This window comes from Callorhinchus milii, unplaced genomic scaffold, assembly GCF_018977255.1.
Source record: "Callorhinchus milii isolate IMCB2004 unplaced genomic scaffold, IMCB_Cmil_1.0 Scaffold12, whole genome shotgun sequence".
In the NCBI taxonomy this organism is placed as follows: domain Eukaryota; kingdom Metazoa; phylum Chordata; class Chondrichthyes; order Chimaeriformes; family Callorhinchidae; genus Callorhinchus; species Callorhinchus milii.
Window position 1 is genome coordinate 8,635,657 of NW_024704753.1, and position 27,789 is coordinate 8,663,445.

Below are 27,789 nucleotides of genomic sequence, written 5' to 3' on the forward strand. Positions count from 1 at the left end.
TTTATTAAAATGCAGCAACAGGAGATTTTCTTCACATGAAATTGGAATTAATCATCTTTTTTGTTGAAAAGGAAGGCAGTGAAACTGAAACTCAGTAATATTGTAGGATTCTCTAGTTACATTTGTTTATCTAAGATTTGAATTTGTTTCACTCGGGTGACATTCTGGGTGGCGTTTTGGGAAAATGGCATTGTATGAATCTAGATGTGATCATTGGATTGTGGACTATGATGATTTTCACAGTGAAACTGCAAAAATAATAATTTACAATTGGTTTCTGAAAACAAAGTTAAACTTAATCTCAATGATTAATGCAAAATCTTGTACATGTATAAGAGTAAAAATAAAGAACTATTTGTATGTGGTAAATATTTGTCACTCAAGGCAAGTTTTAGTGGAAATGTTAGGAAATCATTTATATTCTGGAAATACAATTTTATTACAAAATATATTTCTTAAAATTCTGCTGAAAATGGAAACGTTGATTGATGACTTGCAGTGGGAGATGGAATACATCCTGTAAATCAGACTATTTCGGGAGAAACATCATTTAAATAATAATAATCCTTGCATTTAATCCCACACCTTTCATAGCGGGAGGACACCCCAAAGAGTCCTGTAGCTCAGTGGTTAGAGCACTCACTTTGCAAGTGAGAGACCTGAGTTCAATTCCAAACAGGGCGAAACCTTGGGCAAGTTTCCTTACTCCACACGCCTAATAATAATCCCTCAAAAAAAAAACCAAAAAACCAATAATAAATTGGTCATTTTCAATACGATTGTTTGTGGGACATTGCTGTGCGCAATTGGCTGCCGCGTTCACCCACAAATATGCAGTCAATTCACTTTACAGTGTGTTCTGTGAAGCGCTTTGGGACGTCCTCCTGACGTGAAAAGCGCTATAACAAATGCAAGGATTATTATTAGTATAAAGTGTTTCATGGGATTTACTGTAAAGTGTAGTGACAGTAGGTGAACACAGCAGCCAATTTGATCACAGCAGTGTCCCACAAACAGCCATGATGTTTAATGTGTCATCAAAAGGACAGCACCTCCTACAATGTAGCACAACCCCATCTCTTCAAAGAAGTATCAACCTGGTCTATGCAAATTCAAAATCCTGACTGGAGCTTACTCAGAAGTGAGAGTGCTACCAACTGAGCCAGGTTGATAGCTTTATTTAATTGTAGGTATCTTTCACAAGGATTCCTTGGGTGAAGCAAAATGTCCCCAGAAGCTGCAGGCTGGTATTGTGTGACAAGAATTCCATCCACAGTGCAGGACTGAAAAATTGAATTGGATAAATTTTGAGAGTGCACACCAAACCAATAGTGAAACAGGAAAAATGTTCACACATGGTTCCTGTTGTGTGTTTAAATACAAATGCATTTGTTTGCTTTGTTCTGTGAGAACAAGCCTGGTACATAAGCAGAGAATTGTCTACCAGGCTAGTTCTGACAGAACCAGGGTTAATCGTGAGACCCGAGTTTCATGGAAATCTTTCTCCTAAAGAAATCTTACAGCAAAACCTTTTTCCACTTTCTCAGCAAGATCATTGATAGCTGATGTGGACTCTGCTTGAAAGAAACTGGGATACATTAATTGTTTGGCACAGGATCAAGGTACCAGACCTTCAGCTTCATTTCACAGCTATTTTATCCTATCACATGAACAAAGGGATCTTTGAAGAAGAACTTCATTGAGTTCACAAAGGTGGGAGACCAAAGTCACTGTAAATTATTCTTAAGTACTGGTCTTTGTGAGGATAAAAGCCTTCCTTAAAGAAAGCGCTACATTCACTGATATTCAGCGTCAGCACAAACAGAACGGATTGAAACAGAGCATCCCATTGTACCTAACTCTGATATTGCCAAGTTCACTAATATACAATTAATAACCTCCTTGAAACTTGTCTTTACATCAGGACATGCATCTACCTCTGGACACGAGGCTTGTGGAGAGGACCAGGACTTTTAACACCTTCTGTAATTTAGCTGGATGAGTGCTGACCCTCCTCTCTTTATCATTGTTGTCACCGCTGGGTGTTGGCAGGTCCAGCAAAGAGATGGAACCTAGAGAGCACTTATAAGTGTCATAGGAACGAGGCATAGGTGCATCAAGCCCTTGTGAGGAATTCTTGTTAAATCCTGTTGGGAGTTTTAGCTACTGCAGTTTTTTACAGTTCCACACTAGTCTCAGAACAAAGTCCCACAGCTTTCAAGTCAGATTTCATCTTAACACGAATAGTGAGGTATTGTAATACAAGGTTTTTGTGAAATTGCTATTTCTATATGTATGTAATTGATGGATTATTTTTAAATGTTCTGAACAGTAGACTATTCACAAATCATAGAATCATAGAATCGTAGAATTATAGAGCACAGAAGGAGGCTATTCGGCCCATCGTGTCTGTGCCGGCTCTTTGAAAAGAGCTATCCAATTCAATCCCACTCCCCCGCTTTCTCCCCATAGCCCTGCAAACTTGTCCTCCCCAAATAATGATCTACTTCTCTCTTAAAAGTTGTTATTGAATCGGCTTCCACCACCATTATGAGGAAAGGCTAGAGAGGATAGGATTATTCTCATTGGAGCAGAGAAGGTTACGAGGAGACCTAATAGAGGTCTTCAAAATTATGAGGGGATTTGATAGGTTACAAAGGGAAAAACTGTTTCCACTGGTGGGTGTGTCGGTGACTCGAGGTCACAGATTTAAAATAGTCTCTTAAAAAAAACAGAGGGGAGGTGAGAAGAAATTTTTTCACGCAGCGAGTTGTTCGAATCTGGAACGCATTGCCTGAAAGGGTGGTCGAGGCCGATTCGATAACTTTTAAAGACGCGGTGGATAGGTATTTGAGGAGGACGGATTTGCAGGATTATGGGGAAAGGGCTGGGGAGTGTGATTGACATTACATTGCTCTTTTCAAAGAGCTGGCACAGACTCGATGGGCCGAATGGCCTCTTTTTGTGCTGAACGATTCTATGCTTCTATGATTCACTCTTTCAGGCAATGCAGTCCAGATCCGAACAACTCGCTATGTGTTCAACATGCAGTTGAATGATGGGTGTCAGAAATCAAAGGCATATTACTGAGTCCTTTGCACATTCAGGCCGTTGATTGTATTTTTTCCCCTAAACTGCATTGTCATGAGCTCTCTAATTTATCCTCTTGATTAATGATTTTAAGAAAGGAGAATTCAGACATTCCACCCTGACCCTACAAATATTGATGGGTTGTAATTAAACATGCAAACAAGATTCCACAAAGCATATTGTGTGATTTTATGCAGCAATGTAGCATTATAGTTTAGGTTTGCATGAACAATTGCCGAGAGCTGCTTGGTGAACCTTGGTAGTGTTAGCTAACAGCCTGACTTTGGGTTGCTTGATAGTTGCTTGATAACGTAGTTGCTTGATAGCATATTCAAGAATATGCAAGAGACTACTAAAAAAAATGCATAGTAGATTATGAAGTTTTTTTTAGCTGCAAGTGTTATCAGAATCCACTTTAGTCATTGTATAAAAGTTGTTTTTGTCTGACCTTTTCTTTTCTCCTACCCTCTGCAATTTCAAATATACAAAATGAAGGTTGAAAGAGCTAAAGTGAAAATTGGTTAGACTCTGATAGCAGAGCTCGAGTCTGCTGAAATGACACACAACTGTCTTGTTTTTCCAGTGTGTATGAATTATGGTTTTACTTTGCCAGGTAAATTAGGTGTGGTGAGGAATAAGAAAAGGGTAAAAGTGCAGCAGCAGATTAAATCATTGAATTAGTTATTTTCCTCTTGTTTTCTTAACCGCTTGGAAAACTCAGTCACATTCTAGTCCTAGTATTTATTTGTGTCCACGTGCATGGTCTCAATGAATAGGGAAAAAAGTAAAACTTTTTATTCAATCATTGAATAATGTCCAATATATGAAAGCCATGGTTTCAATGAACTGCAAGCCCTGGTTAGGCCAGATATTGTTATATATGTTATGGGTTCTGCCCCAAGAATACAGCTTTAAATGGAATAGTAGTGAATCAAAAGTACAGCATTTCTAACCTGACATTTGGTTGTACAAAGAAAAAGAATCTTGCTTCATTTAAAAAAGGCTATACAAATTCTAATCGTAAATGTTTGGGTACACATAGAAACTACACCTTTTGCCTACAATTGTTATACTTGACAGTAATTACCATTTGTGAAGCATTTTGAGGGTTTTTGACATCAATATAATGCCATATTTGCTATAAATTGGTCCTTAACTCATGTGACTTTTTATGAAAAATATGAAAAATCTAAAAGGCATAACAGCTTGATTCCTGTTAATAAGTTCTCCTATTAATGTACTTTTTATATTAAAAAATAAGCAATGGTTCAAATATCTGTGACTCAGTAATTAGATGCAATTGGGAGACCTTAAATAGAATAATGTTCCTTTTGATTCAACCTTGGTCTGACTGTATGTTAATTACGGTGAATCAATTAGTCGTATTATTGGTGTTTGTATTCATGGGTCCCATGATTACAAGAGTTTAGTTTATTTTTAAATTTAGAATATACTAGAACATCCTATATCCTGTATATTGTGGAGTCCTGTAGCTCAGTGGTTAGAGCACTCGCTTTGCAAGCGAGAGACCTGAGTTCAATTCCAGGCAGGGCGAAACCTTGGGCAAGTTTCCTTACTCCACACGCCTAATAATAATCCCTCCAAAACAAAACAGTAATAAATTGGTCATTTTCAATCTACGACTGTTTGTGGACACTGCTGTGCGCAATTGGCTGCCGCGTTCACCCACAAATATACAGTCAATTCACTTTACAGTATATTCTGTGAAGCTCTTTGAGACGTCTGGAAGACATGAAAAGCGCTATATCAAATGCAAGGATTATTATTATTATTATTATATGCACTGTATGTCCCATTGTTTAAGTCGTTCAGGTGATTTCTGATCTCCTGCAATTTGAAACTCTGTTGACTTTGGAGTGGGGCAGGTACATTCATTTTCGAATGGCAATGTGATTGTGGAGCTTACCCTAACTTGATATAACATCAGATCTCAAGAGTTTTTGAACTCAGTCTAGGCTGGCACGCCAGTCCAGTGCTGCTTTGTTTGAGGTACCATCTCTCAGATGAAACATGAAACCAAGATCCCGTCTGCCTGTTCAGGTGGACATTGCAGAACCCATGGCCCAATCCAAAAACATTCATCTACTTTAGAATCAATCTTACCAGATCTTCTTGAACTTTATTGCTCCTTATATTATTTCCCTTCCCAGTACGCTTGATGGCATTATTAGATATTGTCGTGTTTAAATATTGCACGCACAAGTCATTTATGAATAGAGGAGTAAAAATAACTAATTTCTGGATTTTTTTAAATTTCAGTTGGACTCATCCAACGGTTTCTGCTCCTGCAGCTCTGTGTGCCAATGGGACAAGACTTCTCCACAGAATTGTTGTAAGTATGACTGTAAAGAACCTTCCTAACGCTTTTAGATATACTAGACAATTTTAAATTGAACCCCAAAAAGTTTCCATTAATTGTATGGGGTATCTCCTGCAGCAGAAAAATTACATAGTGGGTTGGCGTCAAGAAATTAAGCAAATTTATTTGTTGGTCCTCAAAGAATGGTGTGTTGAGGCATTGTCATGGGGACTGAAAACACAAACCATCTGATATTGTAGTTACTCCGAGAACGGTGGTAATACTACTGAGCAAAAGTAGGTCGACACTAACGCATGTATAGGGGAATTTGTGATAAGGCGTGATAAGGCGCTATATCAAATGCAAGGATTATTATATTATTGTAATTCTTCAACAACAACAACAAGATTACATTTGTGTAGCGCCTTTCAATTCGGGGGGACGTCTCAAGGCGCTGGACCAGAGTACAGCATTTCAGACCTGAGCTGGGGTCGGTGGGTGGGGGGGGGGAGGGAGGGGAGGGGAAGGGGGTGGCCGATGGCATGGTTGAAGAGTAGGGTCTTGAGGCGGGACTTGAAGGAGGATAAAGAGGGGGCGAGGCGGAGTGACTGGGTGATGGAATTCCAGAGGTTGGGGGCAGAGTGGTTGAAGGCTCTCAATGATGAGGCGGGTGGGTCGGGGGACGTGGAGCAGGCCAGAGCCAGCTGAGCGGAGGGATGGGCAGGTTGGTAGGGGGTTAGGAGGTTGCAGAGGTAGGGTGGGGCGAGGCCATGGAGGGCTTTCAAACAATTTGAACTCACTTTGTAGTAATTCACAGTGATGTAGTATATATCACTTGTTTAAAATCTGGATGGGAAGCAATTTTAAAATAGGTTGCATAGATTTTGTTAGACAATTGTTTTAACAATGGAGAAAGTCAACAGGCGCAAAACTGACATTTTCGTAGGAAAACAACAACAAAATTACATTTGTATAGGGCTTTTCACATCGGGAGGACATCCCAAGGCGCTGGACAAGCAGTGTTTTGGACCCAAGCTGGGGGTCGGGATCAGGGAGGGTGGAGGGCAGGGGGGGAAGGAGGGTAATCGAAGGCACAGTTGAAGAGGAGGGTCTTGATGGAGGAAAGGCAGGAAGTGATCAAAATGATGCTTATTGGGGCATTCACAAGGAAATCTATTTGGTTCACAACGCATGGCCACGTGAAGCTCATAGAGTTCAAGATGCAAATCGATTAAGTAGGAAACAGAAGGTTTTTAATCCACCATAATAGCTCAAATTAGGTATTAGTTATAATGAAGATCTACCAGAAATTAATCCTGGAATTTCTAACCAAGATTATTTGAGTACAGAGTCCCTGAACAGCAAGTTATGTATGAAATCATACATATATACAACACTATATTCAAACAGATCTACACTCACCAATGAAGGATATGAAGGATAATTTTAGGTCAGATACTAGGAACTATTTCTTTACCCAAAGGATTATAAATAGTTGGAATGGGGAATGGAGGAGACTAATAATAATAATAATCCTTGCATTTGATATAGCGCTTTTCACGTCGGGAAGCGCTTCACAGAACACACTGTAAAGTGAATTGACTGTATATTTGTGGGCGAACGCGGCAACCAATTGCGCACAGCAATGTCCCACAAACAGTCGTAGATTGAAAATGACCAATTTTATTATTGTTTTTGGTTTTTGGAGGGATTATTATTAGGCGTGTGGAGTAAGGAAACTTGCCCAAGGTTTTGCCCTGCCTGGAATTGAACTCAGGTCTCTCACTTGCAAAGCGAGTGCTCTAACCACTGAGCTACAGGACTGTAGAAACAGAATATTCAATTTTCAAAAGATTTTGATAATAAAGTCAAGATTGAATAGTGAAGATTTTGCCTTAGGGACTTTAGGGTTTCAGTGAATGTTAGTGTAAACCTTTTTCTCACCCCCATTCTTTGTTGTTATGGATAAAGTTATATTATTATTATAAGTCCTGTTAGCGGACTTGGGTGTAATTGAGGAAGAAAAAGCTGAATGAATGTAAAATTACTTTTGATAGATTAATCAATAGAAATTCAGTCGGTTACTTGGAATGGTCGTGAATCTGTCCCCTTAATTTCCTGGCTTTCAGCTACAGCAAGTTTCATAATCATTTCTCGCTTCCTTATGGACGGATAATGCTGTAAATACAGTGGAACCTCACTAATCAGGTCACTCAAGTGACTGGGTAAGAGTGACCTACTTAGTGAGGTGACCTGATTGCTGAAATACATCGGGTGATTCAGGTCACTGATATAATGTTAAGGGCATTGGTAATGGGTAAGGGTGATGAACATTTAACAGCCATACTTTGCAATCTCGTTAAAATAAAGACATTGTTACATTTAAAACAGATCTTAGGTTTCATTATTTAAAGTTCACATGGGAAGTTAAAATCACACAAAATGTTCACCTCTTGAAGAAAGAGTCCAGCGTTGTTGCCTGGCTGCTGATTTCACCTGCCTTGGCCTGCAGCTGACCCTCAGCATCAGCCAAAGTCTGCCACACGTTGAGTCCATGATCAAGGCAAAAGTCCTTCACTTGTCCCAACATACCCAGTGCATCCACATAAGTGAGAGGGCTCTTTGAAGTTGTAGCTTGCTCTTCCTGTTCCTTCTCCTGTGTGTCCTGTGCCTCGGTGTTCCTGGTCCCTCGAAGAAACTCCTCCACTAGACGCTCCTTCCATCCTCCATTCAAGTCCTCAGTGGAGGGCTTATCATTGTCAATGACTGCGTACTCCTCGGCAGTGACGATACGGGTGTCCTGTGACAGGCACTGACGGGCCAGAGACAACAACTGGGCAAGTGGCACATCATCAAGGTCTTCCTCCACAGGCTCATCCACACTAAAGCAAAGCACTTCTGCACTGTTGATCCACACACCTTGTTGACTGCTGAATTAATCCAGGTGACTGCATGAAAAATATTGATGGATTTGTCGACTTGTGACGTCCTCACACCTTTGGCCATCTCTCCCAAGAACCATGCGTAGAAAATTCCTCCTGTAGTGCATCTTGACATTCTGGATGATGCCTTGGTCAAGGGGCTGGAGGATAGATGTGGTGTTAGCTAGGAAAAACACTAACATGACATTAGTTAGAATATAAATGCTGTAAGGGTGAGCTTGGGCATTGTCCAGAAACAGCGACACATGCCTGCCCTGTGCCCGCATCTTTCCATTGAAGGTCTGAAGCCACTCTGCAAAAATGGTACTGGTCATCCATGCCTTTTTTGTTGCTCTACCATGTGACAGGAAGCTGAGTCTTGATGTTCAAGTTCCTAAAGGCATGAGGCTTGGTAGCCTTCCCTATCACAAAATTCCCGTTCATGTTATCTGTCAAAGACATGGTGATGCGGTCTTTGGATTTCTTCCCACCAGTGCAGCCACCACCATGAACTGAAAGGCTCCTGTCAGGAAGAGCCCTGAAAACAGCATCAGATTCATCCATGTTAAAGATGTCCTTGGGTTCATAGCCAGTTGTAATCTCAGGGAGTTTCTCCTTCCAGTTGTCAACACTAGCAGGCTCAATGTCACCCTTTTCACCAGACACAATTGCAGACCCAATGTTGTGGTTGGACTTGAAACGGCCAAGCCAGCCTTTTGATGCCCTGAAGCCAGTCTTGACAAGTGATGCTGCAAAGCTGAGTGCTTTCTCCTGTATGATAGAGCCAGACATAGGCTACGGGCCCGCTGGAAGCACTCCCATGTCAGTTTATCAATGTCCTCTTACACACTATTCAAACACACTGTTTTCTATTGGGATGTTTATTATCTTCAATAGCTGTCAAGTATTCAGCCTTCCATTTGAGAATGCATCCAACTTGTGTTCTGCCAGTGCCATAGATCACAGCTAACTGTCTATGACTTTTGCCCTCAGTTCTTGATCAAGTTCACTCTCTCACGTAATGACAACACCTTATGTGGTGACATGCTTACAAAACTTGTCAACATTCACTAAATGAAATGAAAACAATGTAAACACAAACCATGTGCTCTGAATAACTGTGGCTATAACTGTAAATGTTCCAACAGTATGAAATGTGACTTTCAATTTCTCGAAACTACAAATGCTATGTAAACACCCCACCCCCACCCATACCCACCTGTTCTTAAAACATTTGTTTTGTGTTCAGAATCCACATATTGATACACCATCTGATATAAATGACCTGGACTTGGGTATAGGGAATACAATTTCCAAGTTTGCAGATGATACTAAGTTAGGAAAAGTAGTAAATGGTGAGGAGGATAGTAACAGACTGCAGGAAGACATAGACAGACTGGTATAATGGGCAGACACGTGGCAGATGAAATTTAATGTGAAGAAATGCAAAGTGATGCATTTTGGAAGGAAGAATGAGGAGAGACAATATAAGCCGATGGTACAATCTTAAAGGGGGTGAAGGAACAGAGAGACCTGGGGGTCATATAAGAAAATCTTTGAAGGTGGCAGGACAGGTAGATAAAGCTGTTAAAAAAGCATATGGGATACTATATGAATAAGGGCATAGAATACAAAAGTCAGGAAGTTATGATGAACTTTTATAAAACACTGGTTAGGCCTCAACTAGAGTATTGTGTTCAGTTCTGGGCACCACACTTTAGGAAGGATGTCAAGGCATTGGAGAAGGTGCAAGGGAGATTTACCAGGATGGTACCAGGAGTACAATTTCCAAGTTTGCAGATGACACTAAGCTAGGAAACATAGTGAACGGTGAGGAGGATAGTAGCAGACTGCAAGAGGACATACAAAACACAAAATACTGCAGATGCTGAAATCAGAAAACAAAAATAGAAGTTGCTGGGAATACTCAGCAGGTCAGGCAGCATCTGTGGAGAAAGGAAAGTGAGTCAACATTTTTGTTCCATGACCCTTCGTCAGAACCAGGGCATGTTAGGAGGGAGAGGCTTTTAAGGGCTAACAGAAAGGAGGAAGGCAGGGCAAGGAAGACAAAGGAGAGGACGGGATGATGGGTGCAAGAGGTGTTAATGATGCAGAACAAAGGGGGAGATTGCAACAAAGCACGGGAATAGAGGTGTTAATACTGCAGAACAAAAGTGGGGGGAAAAGAACTTGCAACAAAACAGGCAGATCAGGGTGACAAAAAGGTGTGTCCGGGACCGAGATCCTTCTGTGGTAATGTCACAGAAGAATCGGAAGGGGGAACAGAGAAAAAAAAGTTTTGTTTCTATTTTAATGATTAACCAGACATGTTGGAAAAATGCATCAGAAAATGTCTGCACTTTGTGGTTTGGGACCAGATGGTGTTAAAACCACAGTGCATCCAGCTCTAATCCTGTGATCTGCCCTCCATTCTAACACAATGTATAATGTAGCAATCTATTATTCATTTCTCTCTGTAGAGCTGAAGAAATAACTGAATATAGATGTACTGCATGTAGCAGCATTTTGAGTCTTTGAAAAGTGATGGCTAGCTGCAGAATATAAAACGTAACGCATACCTTGATTGGGAAATGTTTCATACCATTTTGATTTATATAGGTTTTTTTAGGACAATAATGTGAAATCTGATGCTTTTGCAATAAATTAAGGACTGGGAACAATTGCCAAGCCAATTGGATCATTTGCAACTGAATAACAAAATATACAAGTGATGAATACTAAATTATTGCCAAATGTGGAGCTGTTGACCCTCATGCCAATTGTTAAGTAGAGTCAACGTGCATACGCGTAATGGTCATAATATGTTACAGGTTTATAATGAATGTAGCAGATGAAGAAAAATTAAATTCATTATTACTACATATAGTGTTTCGATATGGGATATGTATTCATTCTGTAAGAATAATCTGAGCATGGTACATTAGAAGCATTGACATTCAGTTAGAAAACATGAAAGTTTTCATGTAGAATTGTATTCTCCATATTAATCAGCTTGAAATCCTAATTGTACCTGGGGCTTCAATCAAAGCTGCCAAAAATCCTTCTTCTGTTATACATAGCCTTACTTCCATCAACATTGTTTTCATTTTCTGCGGGCAAACATTGTCGGTTTGTAATCCTACAGGGTGAATTTCTGCTTGGAGAAACTCAAAGGCTTGTTATATAATTCTGCAGAAGCCAGACACACTGAAATAAAGTCCATCTTGGAAACCTACAAGCATTTAATAACAATAATGATAATGCTTGCATTTGATATAGCGCCTTATCCCGTCTTCCAGACATCTCAAGCGCTTTACGGAATATACTGTAACGTGTAGTGACTGTACATTTTGTGGACCTGGAATGTCTGTATCCGACTGCCTAGGAAAGCTAGGCCTATTGGTCTACTCAGCCTGTGTGCTGGGGAAGGTTGAGTGATGTACAATAAAGTGGTTGAATGAGTCTATTATGTATCTTCCTTTCACTTACGTCATGCATTAGATTCATAGAATCATAGAATCATACAGCACAGAAAGAGGCCATTCGGCCCATTGCGTCTGCCCCGGCTCCTAAAAGAGCAATCTAACTCAATCCCACTGGTTTGCTTTCTCTCCATAGCCCTGCAATCCTATCCTTCCCAAATACCCATCTACTTCTCTCTTAAAAGTTGTTATTGAATCGGCTTCCACTACCCTTTCAAGTAATGCATTCCAGATCCCAACAACTCGCTGGGTGAAAAAATTATTTTCAATTTCCTCACACTTGCAGAATTTTTGAAGACTGCTTTGTAACTTTTAAAACATTGATTTAAGCCCGCGTTTCCAACCATGATTTTGCTACTAATATCCTTTTTAAAATGCTATTTGTACCTTACACTGACTTTTGTTTGTTTTCATCAAAGTAGGTGATTTCAGTTCTGGATATGCAGTACCGTACTTTTAATTTCCAGTATCTGAATTAAGCTCAAATCAAGTATAGAATGGACCACCACATAGAGGGTAAAGCTGCCTTTACTCAAGCAATGCCCCTTAAACCTAATCTCAATAATAATTTTCCCACTCCTAACTACCTGGAGAAAGAGAGGTCGATTTGATGCTTTAGAATGGGTTTAGATTGCAAGAAACCTCACTGATTGTCAATCCTGTTTAACAATGCACAATTATCTAGACTCAAGAGCAGTTGATGTGCAGATTAGTTATTTTTAAAATAGAAATTTGTTTCAAAGAGAGGAGACATTGCCCAGTATAGAGTCTTGGAGGTGTGCCTGGATCTATCTGATCAGCCTGACTGTTCTAAAACTGGTTCATTGCTACAATTTCAGTCGGTACAGTGTGATGAGAGCTATGTGGGTGATCCAGATCACTTGATAAAGTGATTGGCGGAAAAATTGGATTGGTGACAGGAGCGAATAAAAAATTCTCTTCTTGACAACTTGGAGAATCACTGTATGGGGAAAAGCATTAAAGTATTGGGTGAAAGGAATGATCTCATCTCTTTTATAACTACCTTCCTGCCAAAAGTCTAGAATTTCATCTCTTTCCAAATTACCTTCCTGACACAGCTTCTAAATCTACCACTTGACCCCCCCCCCCCCAGGAAATTATAAGAGTTCACCAATTTCTGACAGTGCACAAAGGGAAAGGTCCAAAAGTTGTTAAGAAAATGTTTAGGTTCCAACAGAAAATACTTGCAATAAAGCAAGCAGGATATCAATCTTCTCTGCCTGCTCACAAGACTTAACCAAAAAAGGGAACTGTTTTTATTCTAAAAATAGACTGGGTGAGAAAAGCTTTGCCACTCGCATAGAAGTGATGCAACTGAATCTGTTTAATTGGATTATGTCTGTGAAGGTAAATATTTAGCAGATTGGACCTGTTTAATAAAAGAAAACCTCTAGTTCACTATGCTTTCAATGTTGGCCTATATGTAGATGCGTTGTTTGCAAAACATAAAAAAGCTGTCTGTTGCCATAATAACATCATGGTGTTAAAACTGCACAGAAATAAGCTAGTTAAGGAATGTAATGACAGATGAGTAATTCCGATCCTCAGATCTGAATATTTGGAGTTGAGCTCAGCAATTCCATTCATAAATCATAACCATTTGAATAGTCGTCAGGTGCATTAAACACATCATTAACTGCATTGCATTAGTCATAAAATTCTCATTACATCTAGTTTATTTTGCTTCCAGCTTGCTCAAAACAACTCAAACATCATTAACTTAAGTCTAACTTCAGAAAGCAAATAAAATACAGGGAACCTTGCTTCTGAGGAGAAGCTTCAAACTGACTAGAATTTTTCAAAGCAAAAGTGAAGCTGGGTTTTACTTGTCAAGAGATTGGTTGTCTGAAGACAACACTGAGATCATTATTTGAAAAGTTCCACAAAGTAACTGCAGATTATAAGATGTTTGTAGTCATGTCTATGTCATATTTCAAATACAGTATTTGCAAATAAAAGTACATTCTGTTGACACATGGACTGGATGGCTTCAGTAAACCTATTTCAGACTGTTCACACCAACATTTAAAATATAAAATAAATTGTATCCATTCCAACTTGACAGTCCTTTCTCCAGACACCAAGGGGAAGCTAATGCTGTTTAATCAAACATGTGGAGTGAGGGATTGTAAAGTATTATTAACTAGTCTCTTCAGGGTGGACTAAATTTTCTGCTGCTCTGATCAGCAATGACATATGTAAGACTCTATTCACTATTCAAAAATGGATTTTAAGTTAGACTATCCATCAACTTGATCTATTTTTACCATGAAGAACATTTTGATAAGTAGCTCTTTAGTTGTTTGTCTTCAATCTGGTGTATTGTGACCACTATAATAGAGTATTGTTTTCCAGCTATTACGTTCTTCAATGTTAATGTTTTATTGATAAGTAATTAAGCCAGGACGAGAACAATATGAGACAATAGTAATGATGATGAGGATAATTGCCTCTGATGTACTGTGGAGGATGGACTCAAATGCAGAATCAATTGGGATATTTAGATTAAATAGATGAAGAAAAGACAGGTAAATGAGATTAAAACATTTGACATGATCTCATTGTAGAGTGGCAGGTTCTTCCACCTCTTCCAACTCCACTCCTGTTACTTGAGTATGTTTCCAAGGTGCCAGCTGCTTCTTGGTGCTTCCCTCAAGTGTGTGAGCTTTAATAGTGAATGTTGGCAGGGTTATTCAACCGTGGGAAGCATACAGACAAGCCTGCTGCTGACCTTGCACGACAGCCGCGCACACATTTTGTAGCAGCTATTGGTTATTACACCAATTATACAAATCATACAAACCATACTTAGAGTACTGTGTACAGTTCTGGTTGCCGCAGTACAAAAAGGATATTGGAGAAATCGAGAAGATACAGAGGAGGGCAACCAAAATGATTGAGGAAATGGAAGGACTGGACTATGAGGAGCAACAGTAAATTGAGTATGTTCACGCTGGAAAAGAAAAGGTTGAGAGGCCACATGATTGCTGTCTTTAAGGTTCTAAAGGGGCAAGACAATATAGATCACGACAGGCTGTTTCAACTTGTCCAGAATAGTAAAACCAGGGAACACGGCCTGCGATTGAAGGGGGAAATTCAGAACAAATCTACACAAATGCTATTTCAGTGAGTGAATAGTGAAGCTGTGGGACAGGCTGCCAAGGGAGACAGTTGAAGCAGGAAGAGTTGATTCTATCAAACACAGATTAGATAGTTTTCTTTTAGGAAATAATAATATGGGATATAGTACATAGATAGTTTGGGACATATGTGTGTGTGACCGCCAGGAAGGTGAACTAGATGGACCTTGTTTTTTTTGTCTAGCATTTCTTATGTTCTTATATTATTGAGCAACAACAACAACTTGCGTTTATATAACGCCCTACACACGGGGCAGCGCCCCACAGTGCTTAAACGGGAGCACGGCTCATTCATTCCTTCCTGACCCAAAATAGTGTAAGTGGGTTTTTTTAGACAACAACTGAGTAATTTTTATCAAAGGCGTATTGTTCGGACCTGGACAACTAAATGAGACGTTTTAGCAAAAATAAATATGGGAGTCCGTTTGTTTTGACAAACACTCAAAGCAAAGTAAATAGCATCAAACTTTTACACTGGTTAGAAATGAAAGTGATATGGTCATTCACTCCATCCTGTTTTCGGGTATTAAGGTGACGTATCTTTAAATCACTAAATATCTGAAGTCAAATGGTTTGTTGTATTGAGTTGCAATCTGAAAGGAAAATTATTCCATTTCTCAATCCATCACTTTAACAAACACAAAATGTATCCCTTCTGCACAGACAAATGAACTGTAGCTACAGTGGCCGTGGTGTTGCATGAATGCCATGAAGGAGGAAGTGCCTTATATAACAACAACAGCAACTTGCACTTGTATAGCATCCTCTACGCAGGGTAGCATTTTAGAGCACTTAACAGATGCGCTCTGAATAACAAAGGCTGTAGGTGCTATAATCTATATTTCACATTCCAGTGGTTGCAATATATAACACAGATTGCAAAAGAATTTATAACTTATCAAGGACTACTGGTGAAAACCTTATCAATATTATGATTGTGCTCTGTAGAACTCGTAGGTTATTCTTTATTCTGACTTTGTTCGAGGCAAGTTTATGCATCTGTAGCCATTTTGTTTCCAGGCTACAACAATCTTACAGTTTATACAGCGCCTTTATCATCAGGATATCAAGCCAAAGTGCTTTACAGAGGTGGCTTGGTACCCGAGCTGAAGGTGACCAAAAGCAGTCAAAAAGAAAGGAAGTATAGTGATATGAAGCATAAAGATTGATTTACATTTTTGCTTCTGGTGAATGGAGAGCACTTGGTAATCAGATATAGGAAGGTATGTCAGTGCCAACCTGACGACACCAGAGACTCTTACCAGTGGACATTTTTTGGCAATCCTCCTTATAACACAGAATCTTGAGTTTATGGATCCAAATCACCACGTTATAACAGGGGAGTCCTGTATTCAGAACAGTGCAGATCAGTAAGCTCAAAGGGGATGGCAAAACAGAGTTCACTCTCTTAAAATATTTGGGGATTGATGGCTGGTTGGCTATCAGTTCTCTATAAGGCTTTAACTGGAGAAGCACCGAAAGAGTTGCTTGTATTCACAATAGACCTATGATTATTAGAACAAAACAAGAAGTGGAGCATTTCAGATCCAGAGCTAACAATCACTGTGTGCACCAGGGTTACTGGAATCTGAAATATGTTTGTGCTACAGTCCATCCGTGTTCCGAACAACTTCAAGGTTCATACTTGTGCATCTGCCTTTGTTCTACAGTGGTTTCCAGCTGTATTGTATATTTATGCCACTTAATAATGGAAAGAAAACTCATGGTGTGTCAATGTTCAAAGCAACGGAAGAGACAGCTGTTTGTGTTAAAGGCTGTATCCTCTCTCAGGAGAGCAAGACTCAGCACAATTATAATACTGGCTTAGGCAATGTAATAAGTGTTTGCTGTAAGGGATCAGTGCAAATAATGTGAAGATTTAGGTTTGGTGAATATATTTGGTTAAAAAAACAAAACAAAACAATAATAAATTGGTCATTTTCAATCCACGACTGTTTGTGGGATATTGCTGTGCACAATTGGCTGCCGCGTTCGCCCACAAATATACAGTCAATTCACTTTACAGTGTGTTCTGTGAAGCGCTTTGGGACGTCCGCCCGACGTGAAAAGCGCTATATCAAATGCAAGGATTATTATATATTATTATCATTAAATTGCCAATGGGTTGGAGTGTTTAAACGTAATATTTCTACAAGGTATTTTGTAAAATAATCACTATAACAACAACAATCTGCACTTTTATAACACCTTTCACGTGGGGAGAATATCATAGAATCATAGAATTATACAGCACAAAAGCAGGCCATTCGGCCCATTGTGTCTGTGCCAGCTTTTTGAAAAGAGCTATCCATATTAATCCCACGCTCTCCCCATAGTCCTGCAAACTTGTCCTCCCCAAATAATTATCTACGTCCCTCTTAAAAGTTGTTATCGAATCAGCTTCCACCACTCTTTCAGGCAATGCATTCCAGATCCGAACAACTCGCCGTATGAAAAAAAATTCTGCTCACCTCCCCTCTGTTTCTTTTAAATATTTTAAATTGTTTCCTTGGGTTACCTGCCCACCCGCCAATGGAAATAGTTTCTCCATCATATCTCAATGAGGACAGAGTGGGAGCCTAAATTGGGAGGATGATTGGAGGATAGGGTTGGTGATTGAAGGCACAGTCAATGAGATTGGTCTGAAGACAGGTTTTGAAAGCAAAGAGAGAAGGGGAAAACTACAAAAACATCATTGCTTCAAAGATTGTGAAATATTTGTATATTTTGCTAATTCGACAGGGCAGTTTTAATAAAAGACAGTTTTGTAGACAACCAAAATATTTTGCTTGTAAGCAAGAAAGTTGGCTTTACTTTCGTCCTTTAGCTGAATGCGAATGTGTGGAAATTCCACAAAATGTTGATCTAAACTACCCAGACATTTGGTGTTTCAAAATAAATTATACGTCAGTATCAGTCGTTGTCAGGCTCCAAATAGAGGATTAGGGAAAGCAGGAATCTAGACTGTTCGATCAGCAACTTTTAAACTTTCATCTCATCCTTCATCTATAATCTCATCAACACACTGAGTGCAGGGCTGTGTATTTTATTGAAGGTATGCACAATTGTATGGTTATCATTTAACTCAAGTAATGGAGATTCAGTCATGCTGCAATTAGTTTTTCTACAGTAGAAAAGTGAGGTTGGTGTAATGATAAATTATTCATGCTTGATTTTGAAACTCAGCATGTTTTTGGTTCTGCAGCATCAAAATTGTGCAGAGTGCAACCAGGCATCACTCATACTAATTAAATTGACCACCATTTTGACAGTTCTGCTGCACTGTGTAAATACCCTATGGATTAAAGCCTAATAAAATGTATTAACTCTTGAAGTAGTGAGTTTACTTTAATGACCCAGCATACATTTTTAATGGCCTAATGATTTCAGTTGCGGCATTGTTCATGTTGTTTGAGGAATGCTCATGATTTATGTCTTTGCTTTACAGTGGTCAAAATGGAAATCTGCAAAAACAAAAACCTGCAATGCCTTGACCCATTTGTCGTGTGCCAGCCTGGCTCAGTATGCAGTTCTCCTGCTTCAAGGTTGTCGGTTCAAGCCCCAGATCGGGGCTTGAACTAACACAGTCTTGGCTGACACCTCAATACAATGTTGGGAGAGAGACGCATTGGTGGAGGTGTTATCCTTCATATGAGATGTAAAACCGAGGTCCCATCTACCTGTTCAGGGGGATATTAAAAGCATTATTCGAAAAGAGAAGTAACCTTTTTTTTCATACAATTCACCCCCCCCCCCCCCCCACGCCCCACTCCCCAGCACAGGCTCCCTAAGTAGTACACTTAGGGACCCTGGTCTTGGGGTGGGGGGGTGGTGAACGGTGTAATAAAAACTACATTTCAGCTAACTCTTCCCAGTCCTCCTGGAAAGAATTAGCTGAAATGTAGTTGCGTCATTCTGTATACTGCACTTAGCAGTTCTGGGAGACAATACATTTGTGGGATTGTGTTTGGGGCACCATATTGCTGCAAGTATATTCACGTCTGAACCTGTTGCAGGCCCAGAAGGAGATGTCTGCAAGGAACCAGCACAACTCCAAACTAAATAGCATCAGCACAGAGATTGACACCCAAAGGTTAGGCATCTTCACTGTTTTGCTACTCCTTTGTCTCCAGAGGCCCAAGCTAAATGTTTTTTTAAAAAACACAAGGATACATGGTGCAACAGGCACTGATGCGAAATCCGTTCTAAGGATTTTTACTGTACTGTTGTTATTGTTAACAACAACGACAAGACTACATTTGTATAGCTTAACATTTAACATTTGTATTGTTAACCTTTTGCTCCTGTTTAGCATGTAATAAAAAACCACTGAGTTTTATATGAGGATTTTAACCCTGTCCCTTAATAATGTTGGTGACCCTGAGGTATGATAGTTTATTAATCAGTAAGACGGTTATTAAACAATTACAAATGTCATGCTTACAACTGCAGAAGGTGATTCATGGCTCAGGCTGATCTCGACCTTTCCCTGTGGACACCCTGAGCGACTTATGCATCGATGTTATTTGTAATCCTGTAGCTCAAACGAGTAATTAATTTAGACAACAATATCCAAGTTCTTAGCATTTGTTTAGTTCTTTTAAACCCTAAAGTTTGGACACATGATGATGAAATAAGAAGGTGGAGCCAGAGGCCATTCCACCCAAAGTTCACAGTTTGATTGTCCAATCATACTCCTGAATTCATTCATCCAATAACATTTTCTTACCCATGGTATGCTCATAGGTCATCAATAACTTCATCCTACAGGAATTTTGAGATTCTTTCATGTCCTGGTAAGTTGAGGTTGAAAACTTCGCCTCAGCATGTAATTGTTGTCATCTGAGATCTTCAGGTTGTAAAATCCTTTTGAGATCTTCCCGAGCCAGAACGCCAGGCACCAAGAGCTACATCAATCAGGACCCAGGTCACATTTATGAGAAATCACACATTTTCTGCCTTTGTGAATGTTGACTCATCCAAGACATTTGGACTTTTTAGTTGATTGTAAACTCTTTATAAACACAATCTCTATTTTGTTTACATGAGAGAGACTGTTAGGCACCATCTTTCCAAATAAGGAAAGTATAACATCTGTCCAAGTTGCACATGATTGTCCAGTGCCTTGAGATATCCTCCCAACCTGAAAGGCGTTATATAAATGTAATTTTGTTTTGTTGTATTCCTAAAACCCTTCATACAATGCACAGTACATAAAATACTAACTGAAATGCAATCACTTTGCAGTTCACGAAGGATGGTGTTTGAATTTAAAGTTCAGTCACGTGATGAACCTGTCATTTGTCTCATGTTGGTCAGCAAACCAACCCCCCACCCCGGCCTCCTTTCCCCACTCCCACCATTAGAATTCTGTACCATTACTTCCTCTCTGATCTCTGCATTTAGTGCTGGGTAGAGTGCGCATATGAATGAAAACATCAACAATGGTGAATAAAAACTTTGATCCATAATCACCCAAACAATAAATAGCATAATTAAAGACCCCCCCCCCACCCACCCACCAGCATCGAGAGAAGTTAAAATATAATTGTAGAATCCTGTGGGGTTGCACAGCTTTGAACCAAATACTGAACAGAAAGCCTCAAACTCTTCCCAACAAATAAAACTCAATGCACTGGCAGAGATGCAAATGTGATTGGGAAGTGAAGTGGAGCAAAGCTGTAGAGAGCGTATCTGTACTGTGCCGATGGGAGACTGCACAGCATGCAAGTGATTCATGAGGCCTGGGTAGAAGGCTTGAAGGCACAGATATATAGCTTATATAGCTGATATATATATATAAAAATGACAGACCCAAAAGCAGAAATCTCACTGAAAGGAGGAAATTGGCACAGTAACCAGAAATGATAATGCAGCAGTTTGTTTTTCAGGAGCCATCCTGCAATTTGTAATCTAAACCTGATCTCTGAATATCAAGTTTAACTGATCAGTTTACAAGGTCTGACATTTGGTACGTACTGTAATGCAACAAGCAATTTTGATGGGAAAAGATACCTGGGTGCAGTCCATATATTAAATGCCAATTCACTTCCCTATTGACTTGCAAAGGAATGTAATCACTTGTGAAATTTTACCTCATATTTACTTTTCATAAAGTTGACTTGTAATTCATTCAGCCAAATGTTGTGACAGAATACATTAACATTTCACTGATTCTGTGTTTTAAGACACTTGAGGTGTGTGTGTGTGTGTGTGCGCCTGAAATTCTTTATGCTGTTAAGTATAGTGATTTTGACAAAATGCACTACCAACGGAGAAAATCTTATTCTAAATGCACATTGTCAAACTTGCTACATTTAGCAGCAAGAGGAATTTCTTGCCCTTAGTGTGTCTTATGAAACATAAATATTTCAATGAAGCATTAATTTCCCTAATTTACAATGTATCTGCTCAGATGGTGTCCTCCTAGCGTATGTCATTGTGATTACGTGTCACACTATCAGACAAGCCCGTTCAATCACAGAATTACTGTGGAAGAAAAGTCTTACTGAGTCCTGCTAATTATGCGGGTTTAGTTAATGAGCTTGTGCTTAAAATATAGCGATTCATTACACAAATTGGTGATATGTTAGAGCTCTAATTAACTAGTGTGTAATGAGAGTTGTGATGACAAAAATATGATCATTTAATATTACTTTTGGTTTCACAGATTTTGCTGCATTAACTGAAATGATGAGGAGGAAGAAACAATATTTTTTTCAGATGAAAGTGATGACAGGACATTGCTTTTCTCAACAGAGTTTTGGAGAAAGATTAACTCTTTCATAAGAAATGTTTGGAATTTTGTTTTTGTCAGGCACACATGGAAACCCATCACCATGTTTAAGAGTATCCACACCATATATATGCCATCAATACACAGAAATTTCTCTGTGTCTGGAATGGAATGCTCACTCTCTCCCTGTAGGGGTGCACCCTGTTAACTTAATTCCAGAGAGTATTAGGCACAAGTTGGCGAGAGCCGAGGGTTTGGAATCCCCAAGTGTGGCTGGCATACTGCTAAAGTTCAAACAGCTAAAAGCACATAGACATTGAAAGCACTGTCTGGCATGCTTCTTGCCGTTTGCCAGAACCAGCTTATCCATTAGGGCTTTAGCAGGCAAATTTAATGGGAACCCAGTGGGAAGAATCCCTGCTCCCTGTGACTGGTCTGCCCCTCTAAGTCATGCCAATGAGGCAAGTTGGCTGGCCTGATCATTACTGCAGACTTGTCTGGTTCAGAAACCGCACTACCAAGACTGCTACAGGGTGGACTTGATTCCAACATACCGTTTTTCTACCATATTTTAATACATACCCATCTTTTCTCCACACCTCAAAGACCCTTAATTCCCAAGCATTTATTTATCTATTTCCATTTTGAACATCCCAGTTGCATTTTATATATCCACAACAACCCTCTGAGTAAAGAAACGTTTCTTGTTCTCGCCTCTAACTGTCTAGCTCTAAGATGAAGCTTAGGTCCCCTTGTTTTAAATCCCTCTATCAGAATAGAAGATGGTACGGTATGGTAGAAGAGTCTCGATCTACCATAATTTGTGGCAAATTATTGGAAATTTATCATAATAATGGGCAGAGTTGGAATGTACTGATTGGAAAAATAGTATTATGAATGAGGTTAATATGATTTTTGACTACTGCATTTTTTTTCTTGAATCAATATACTTGACCATGTTATTTGCAGCATAGATATGCTGACACTTAAAGGCTCACTTAAAAACACTGTATCTGTCTTACATGGGATTTCCAACTTTATCCTACCTTATCCTACTTTCATATTTAATTCTGCCGTAGACAGTTAATTATGCGAGCACAGATGCAAATAAGAAAAAAATTGATCTCAACGAATCTGACCCTCCCATCTTCAGTACTAGCACCTGTTGTTAGTTCAATTGCCATTTAAAACCAAGACTGAGCAATGGGAAACATCTGAAGTATAAGAATGAGCCTTCAGCACATTGCCTGACCCCTCTGCTTCACCAGATAGTACATCCGAACCTCTGAAACTCACTGCTTCCTCTACCTTCTTCCTCTTTGCCTGCCTTCAGATCACACTGAAGACTTTCCTTTTTGACCATGCCTATGGATCACCTCCCCTTTTTTCCCCGGCTCAGTGTTGAACTCTGCCATTGTTCAGCGCTCTGAGAAGCTACACGAGGCCACTATATAAATGCTAGTTGTTGGTGTTGAGCTGTTCCTCTAAAAAAAAGGTTTGTTTAAAAATCAATGTTTTAAGTTTAAGGTGGATATCTCTGCTCAGTGATTTGGTGGCAAATGGGTAATTTCTGTAGACCAAGACATTTAAAATCTTGGAGGCAGGGCTTTCATTAATCAGTCTTTAAGTGCAGGAGTTGTTAAACACATTGGGCTTATGGTTCATTCAAAACTCTTGGGATGGATCTTGGTGTTCTGCTCACTATTGAAAGAGAGGCAGAACAGAGGTAAAACCAACCTTTCTGTTTCACATCAGTATACTGCCCATATCTCATGTTGGTTCCATTCAATAACTGTATTGATTCGTGTGGCGGTAAGACATAAAGATTAAGAAATCTCCTTGTTTGATCCATGGTCTCTAGTAAGGTAGTGACTCTCAGCTAATGGAAACAGTGTGAGAGAGGGGGAAAGGGAGGAATGCTACGGTTGACCTCAGTGCCTTCAACAACAACAGCTTGCACTTATATAGCGCCCTCCACGCAGGTAGCGTCTCAATGGCGGAGCCTGATTCCGAGCTGGGGGTGGGGGAAGGTGGCCGTAAGCACAGTCGAAGAGGAAGGTTTTCAGACGGGACATGAAAAAGGGGAGAGAGGAGGCAAGGTGGAGGGATTGAGAGAGTGCTCAAGTGTTTCGGGGGGTAGTAGCTGAAAGTTCAACCTCCGATGATATGATGGGGCGGAGGGTGCGAGGGACGAGCAGGAGGCCGGTGCCAGTCGAGTGGTGGAGGCGCCGAGTGGTGGATTGGGAAGTGAGGAGGTTGAAGAGGTAGGGAGGTGCCAGCGAGTGAAGGGACTTGAACACAAGTGTGAGGATCTTGAAGCCGATCCATTCAGTGAAGGGGAGCTAGTGGAGCCTGGGCCAGAACTGGTGAGATGGGGGTACAGAGTTTGGTCCGGGTAAGTATGTGGGCGGCAGAGTTCTGAATGAGCTGGATCTTTTGAATAGTGCAGCTGGGGAGACCGGTGAGGAGTGCATTTGAGTAATCCAAGCAGAAGGTGACAAACACATGCACGAGACAAACGCATGCACAAGCTGAGAAAAGCATAATAATGCAACGTAATTCACATTACTATCCAACAATGCCTAATGTATATCATGTCTGTGCATGTGAGACGTTTGCAGAACGAAGTGTAGCGCTCCCATTATTTTCCAGGGTCAACTTTTGTTGCTGACTGCAAGCAGCTTGAGTTCACTGCACTTTGTCTCTGTACCAGGTTAGAAAGAGGAAAGAGTTTGAGTTTCTGATAGTTATATCCTGATAGGAGTGTATGTTGTACCATGGGCAGCTCTACAGTTGGCCTTTGGGACCTTGTGTGGGCAGATGGCAGGGGGAAGATGAGGAGAAACCTCGACCGTATAATATTAATATAATATTTGCTGTATTCCATTTTATACTCTTACATAATACACTTTAATCACAAATGTTTGTAAAATGACACATTTGACTTACAAATGCTAAAACTCTCTTGTAACATTGGGGTTGTCTATGACTCTAATAATATTAATAATAATAATCCTTGCATTTGATATAGCGCTTTTCACGTCGGGAGGACATCCCAAAGCACTTCACAGAACACACTGTAAAGTGAATTGACTGTGTATTTGTGGGCGAACGCGGCAGCCAATTGCGCACAGCAATGTCCCACAAACAGTCGTAGATTGAAAATAACCAATTTATTATTGTTTTGGGTTTTGGAGGGATTATTATTAGGCGTGTGGAGTAAGGAAACTTGCCCAAGGTTTCGCCCTCTGCCTGGAATTGAACTCAGGTCTCTCGCTTGCAAAGCGAGTGCTCTAACCGCTGAGCTACAGGACTCCACAAATCTGGACTCTGGATGATTATGTAAATCACAGCATGTATAAAATATAAAATGGGCTTCAATGCTACACATGTTTAATCACAAATATGATTAAAATTTAACTAATTCTACCATTCTGCCACTCAATTCTTGGTTTAACTGCTGGGTGTTAATGCACAATCCCTGCAATTCATTAACAATGTTAAGTGGGACTTGGGCATATTGCCCTTGGTAAATTTTATGCACAATACATTTGCCATAGATAAGTATTGTATAAGTACGTATAAGGACAGGGGCATAATCAAATGGTTTTGATTCAATACTCTGAATGCCCTTAGCAGATCTGAGTGTGTATGTGCGTGTGTGTGTTTACATCAACACTCAGGTGAGCTGCACCGCACGCAGTTATGCTGATACAATACAGGTCACAAGAACACTACTTTTTATGAAACCAGAATGACAAAAAATGGTTGTGAGACATTTTATTAATTATTGGAGGATAAAACTTACTGCGATGTTCTCTTTTAAAAGTTAGTGTGCTACATTAGAAGTCATTTGTGTCCCTACAGGAAGGCAAAATCTGAGGCAGCTTTCACCCAAGATCCTCTCAACTGATGACAGTGTGTAGTGTAAAAACACCATAGAAAATCCATTCGCCTACAAATACAGGCACTACACTTTACAGTAAATCTTGTGAAATACTTTGAGACATCCTCCCCACAAGAAAGGCGCTACATCAAATGCAAGGATTCTAATAGGGAGAAAACATCAACCTGCTCGCGTATCCTCAAATACTGTAATTTGGGCTGCAGATTAGTCATAGCAGAAAAAGTGTAATGGATACCGCAATTTTATTCCATTTATCCAGGCCAAAACTGATGTCCGTACAATTCCCACATAAACCTTAAGCCAGCACATGGCAAGATTTCCTCATAAATTTGTGACATTCACTAAATTTACTGTGGTTTTAGACAAAATATGCCATGCCCTAATGGAAATATAGCTCTACAATGGAAATATAGCTCCATGCACTACTTATTTGCTTTAAATTATGTATAGCATTTTTAAAAATCACCCAGTGAGATGACCACTTCTCTGAATTATCTAAACTTGAGAGAATGCAAAAAAATGGACCACAGTAATTCAGTTTCAGAGATGTGTGCCCAGGAACTGAAACTGACAGAAAATGTTTGCTGAGTACGACTGGTTCAGTACGAAATGTCAGGTTAACTCTGAGTATGAAAGCAAATAAAGTTAATTCAGTGGCATGTTGCCCCCAGATTGAATAGCTGGAACAAGCGGGTTTATGAAAGCTTTATGTTCATTCTGTACACAAATTGAATTCCTTCGTAAGTTGCTAGGCTAGTAAAAATCTGTATCAAGTACTGAGATAAATTAGCATGTAAAGTGGTCCCATTATACTTAGGCCTGTAGCCACCAAGTTTGAATATGGGAATGAAATTCATTACTTAGCTTGTAATAGTGTTATTTTCAAATTCCATTTTGCTATCTAAGTTCTTTATGACCTGCATATAAATGATGGGAATGCACGTGGTCCTTGTCCACTAGATTTTCTATGACTGACAAGGTTTTTTTTCATTCCTTTTAGGATTACTGATTTGGGGAGTATCAAGCGCCGACTATATTTATCAACTATACACAAAGAGCTGACTGCAACCCCACTGCATGCGAAAATTCCGCTCTCTATTATCAAACGTAAAATCGTAAGTCACTTTTGTCAAGAATTACAAGCTTGTCCGTTCTTTCTGATTGATCAGGAAGATAACCCCTCGCAGTTTACATTGTTTCCAGTTTTGAAATGAGTTGCGTCTGTTTGACGCAATGTCACAACTTTGGCCTGCTTGATTTATTATTATAATAATATTCGTCATACTTGCATTTGCTATGGAGCATTATCATGTAGTCAAGATGTCTCAAAGCGCTTCACAGGATATATTGTAAAGTGGGTTGATAGTATATTTTGTGGGCGAAATGTGGCTGCCAGTTGGCCCATGTCCCACAATCAGTCATGGAGTGAACCAATTTTTTTTATTTGGAGGGACTGGTTGGCCAGGACACCGGGAGAAACTCCCTTCTCTTTTCAAATAGTGTCATGTGATCTTTAACATCCATCAGAATAGGCAGATGGGACTTCGGTTTAATGTCTCATCCAAGGCTCGTTACCTCTGGCAATGCAACATATATCCAGCAGTGTCAGCTTAGACAATGTGATTCCAAGTCCCGACTTGGGACTTCTAGAATTTCAAACTTGCTGTCTTCCCAACATAGCATCAAGTTATTTCTTAAATGAGTCCAGTGTCCTGCCCTTTGCCGCCCTCTCTGGTAACATTTTGATTAATAATAAATAATAATCCTTGCATTTGATATAGCGCTTTTCACGTCGGGAGGACGTCCCAAAGCGCTTCACAGAACACACTGTAAAGTGAATTGACTGTATATTTGTGGGCAAACACGGCAGCCAATTGCGCACAGCAATGTCCCACAAACAGTCATAGATTGAAAATGACTAATTTATTATTGTTTTGGGTTTTGGAGGGATTATTATTAGGTGTGTGGAGTAAGGAAACTTGCCCAAGGTTTCGCTCTGCCTGGAATTGAACTCAGGTCTCTCACTTGCAAAGCGAGTGCTCTAACCACTGAGCTACAGGACTCCACTGTCCACTGTGTAAAGAAATACTTACTTGAAATAAATATTTTAGGTGTCTGTCCTACTACAACAACAACAAGATTACATTTGTATAGCACCTTTCACGTCGGGAG

The 27,789-nt window shown here is 39.8% G+C and overlaps 1 protein-coding gene across 1 annotated transcript in view; it reads left to right on the top strand.

Moving 5' to 3' along the window:
• cfap20dc (CFAP20 domain containing) overlaps positions 1–27,789 on the top strand; it is a 141,497-nt gene that overhangs the window by 21,378 nt on the left and 92,330 nt on the right. Inside the window, exons 4-5 of the mRNA XM_007895158.2 lie at positions 5,371–5,443; positions 26,618–26,732. Coding sequence (XP_007893349.1) covers positions 5,371–5,443; positions 26,618–26,732 — 188 coding nt within the window. The remainder of the gene's footprint in view (positions 1–5,370; positions 5,444–26,617; positions 26,733–27,789) is intronic.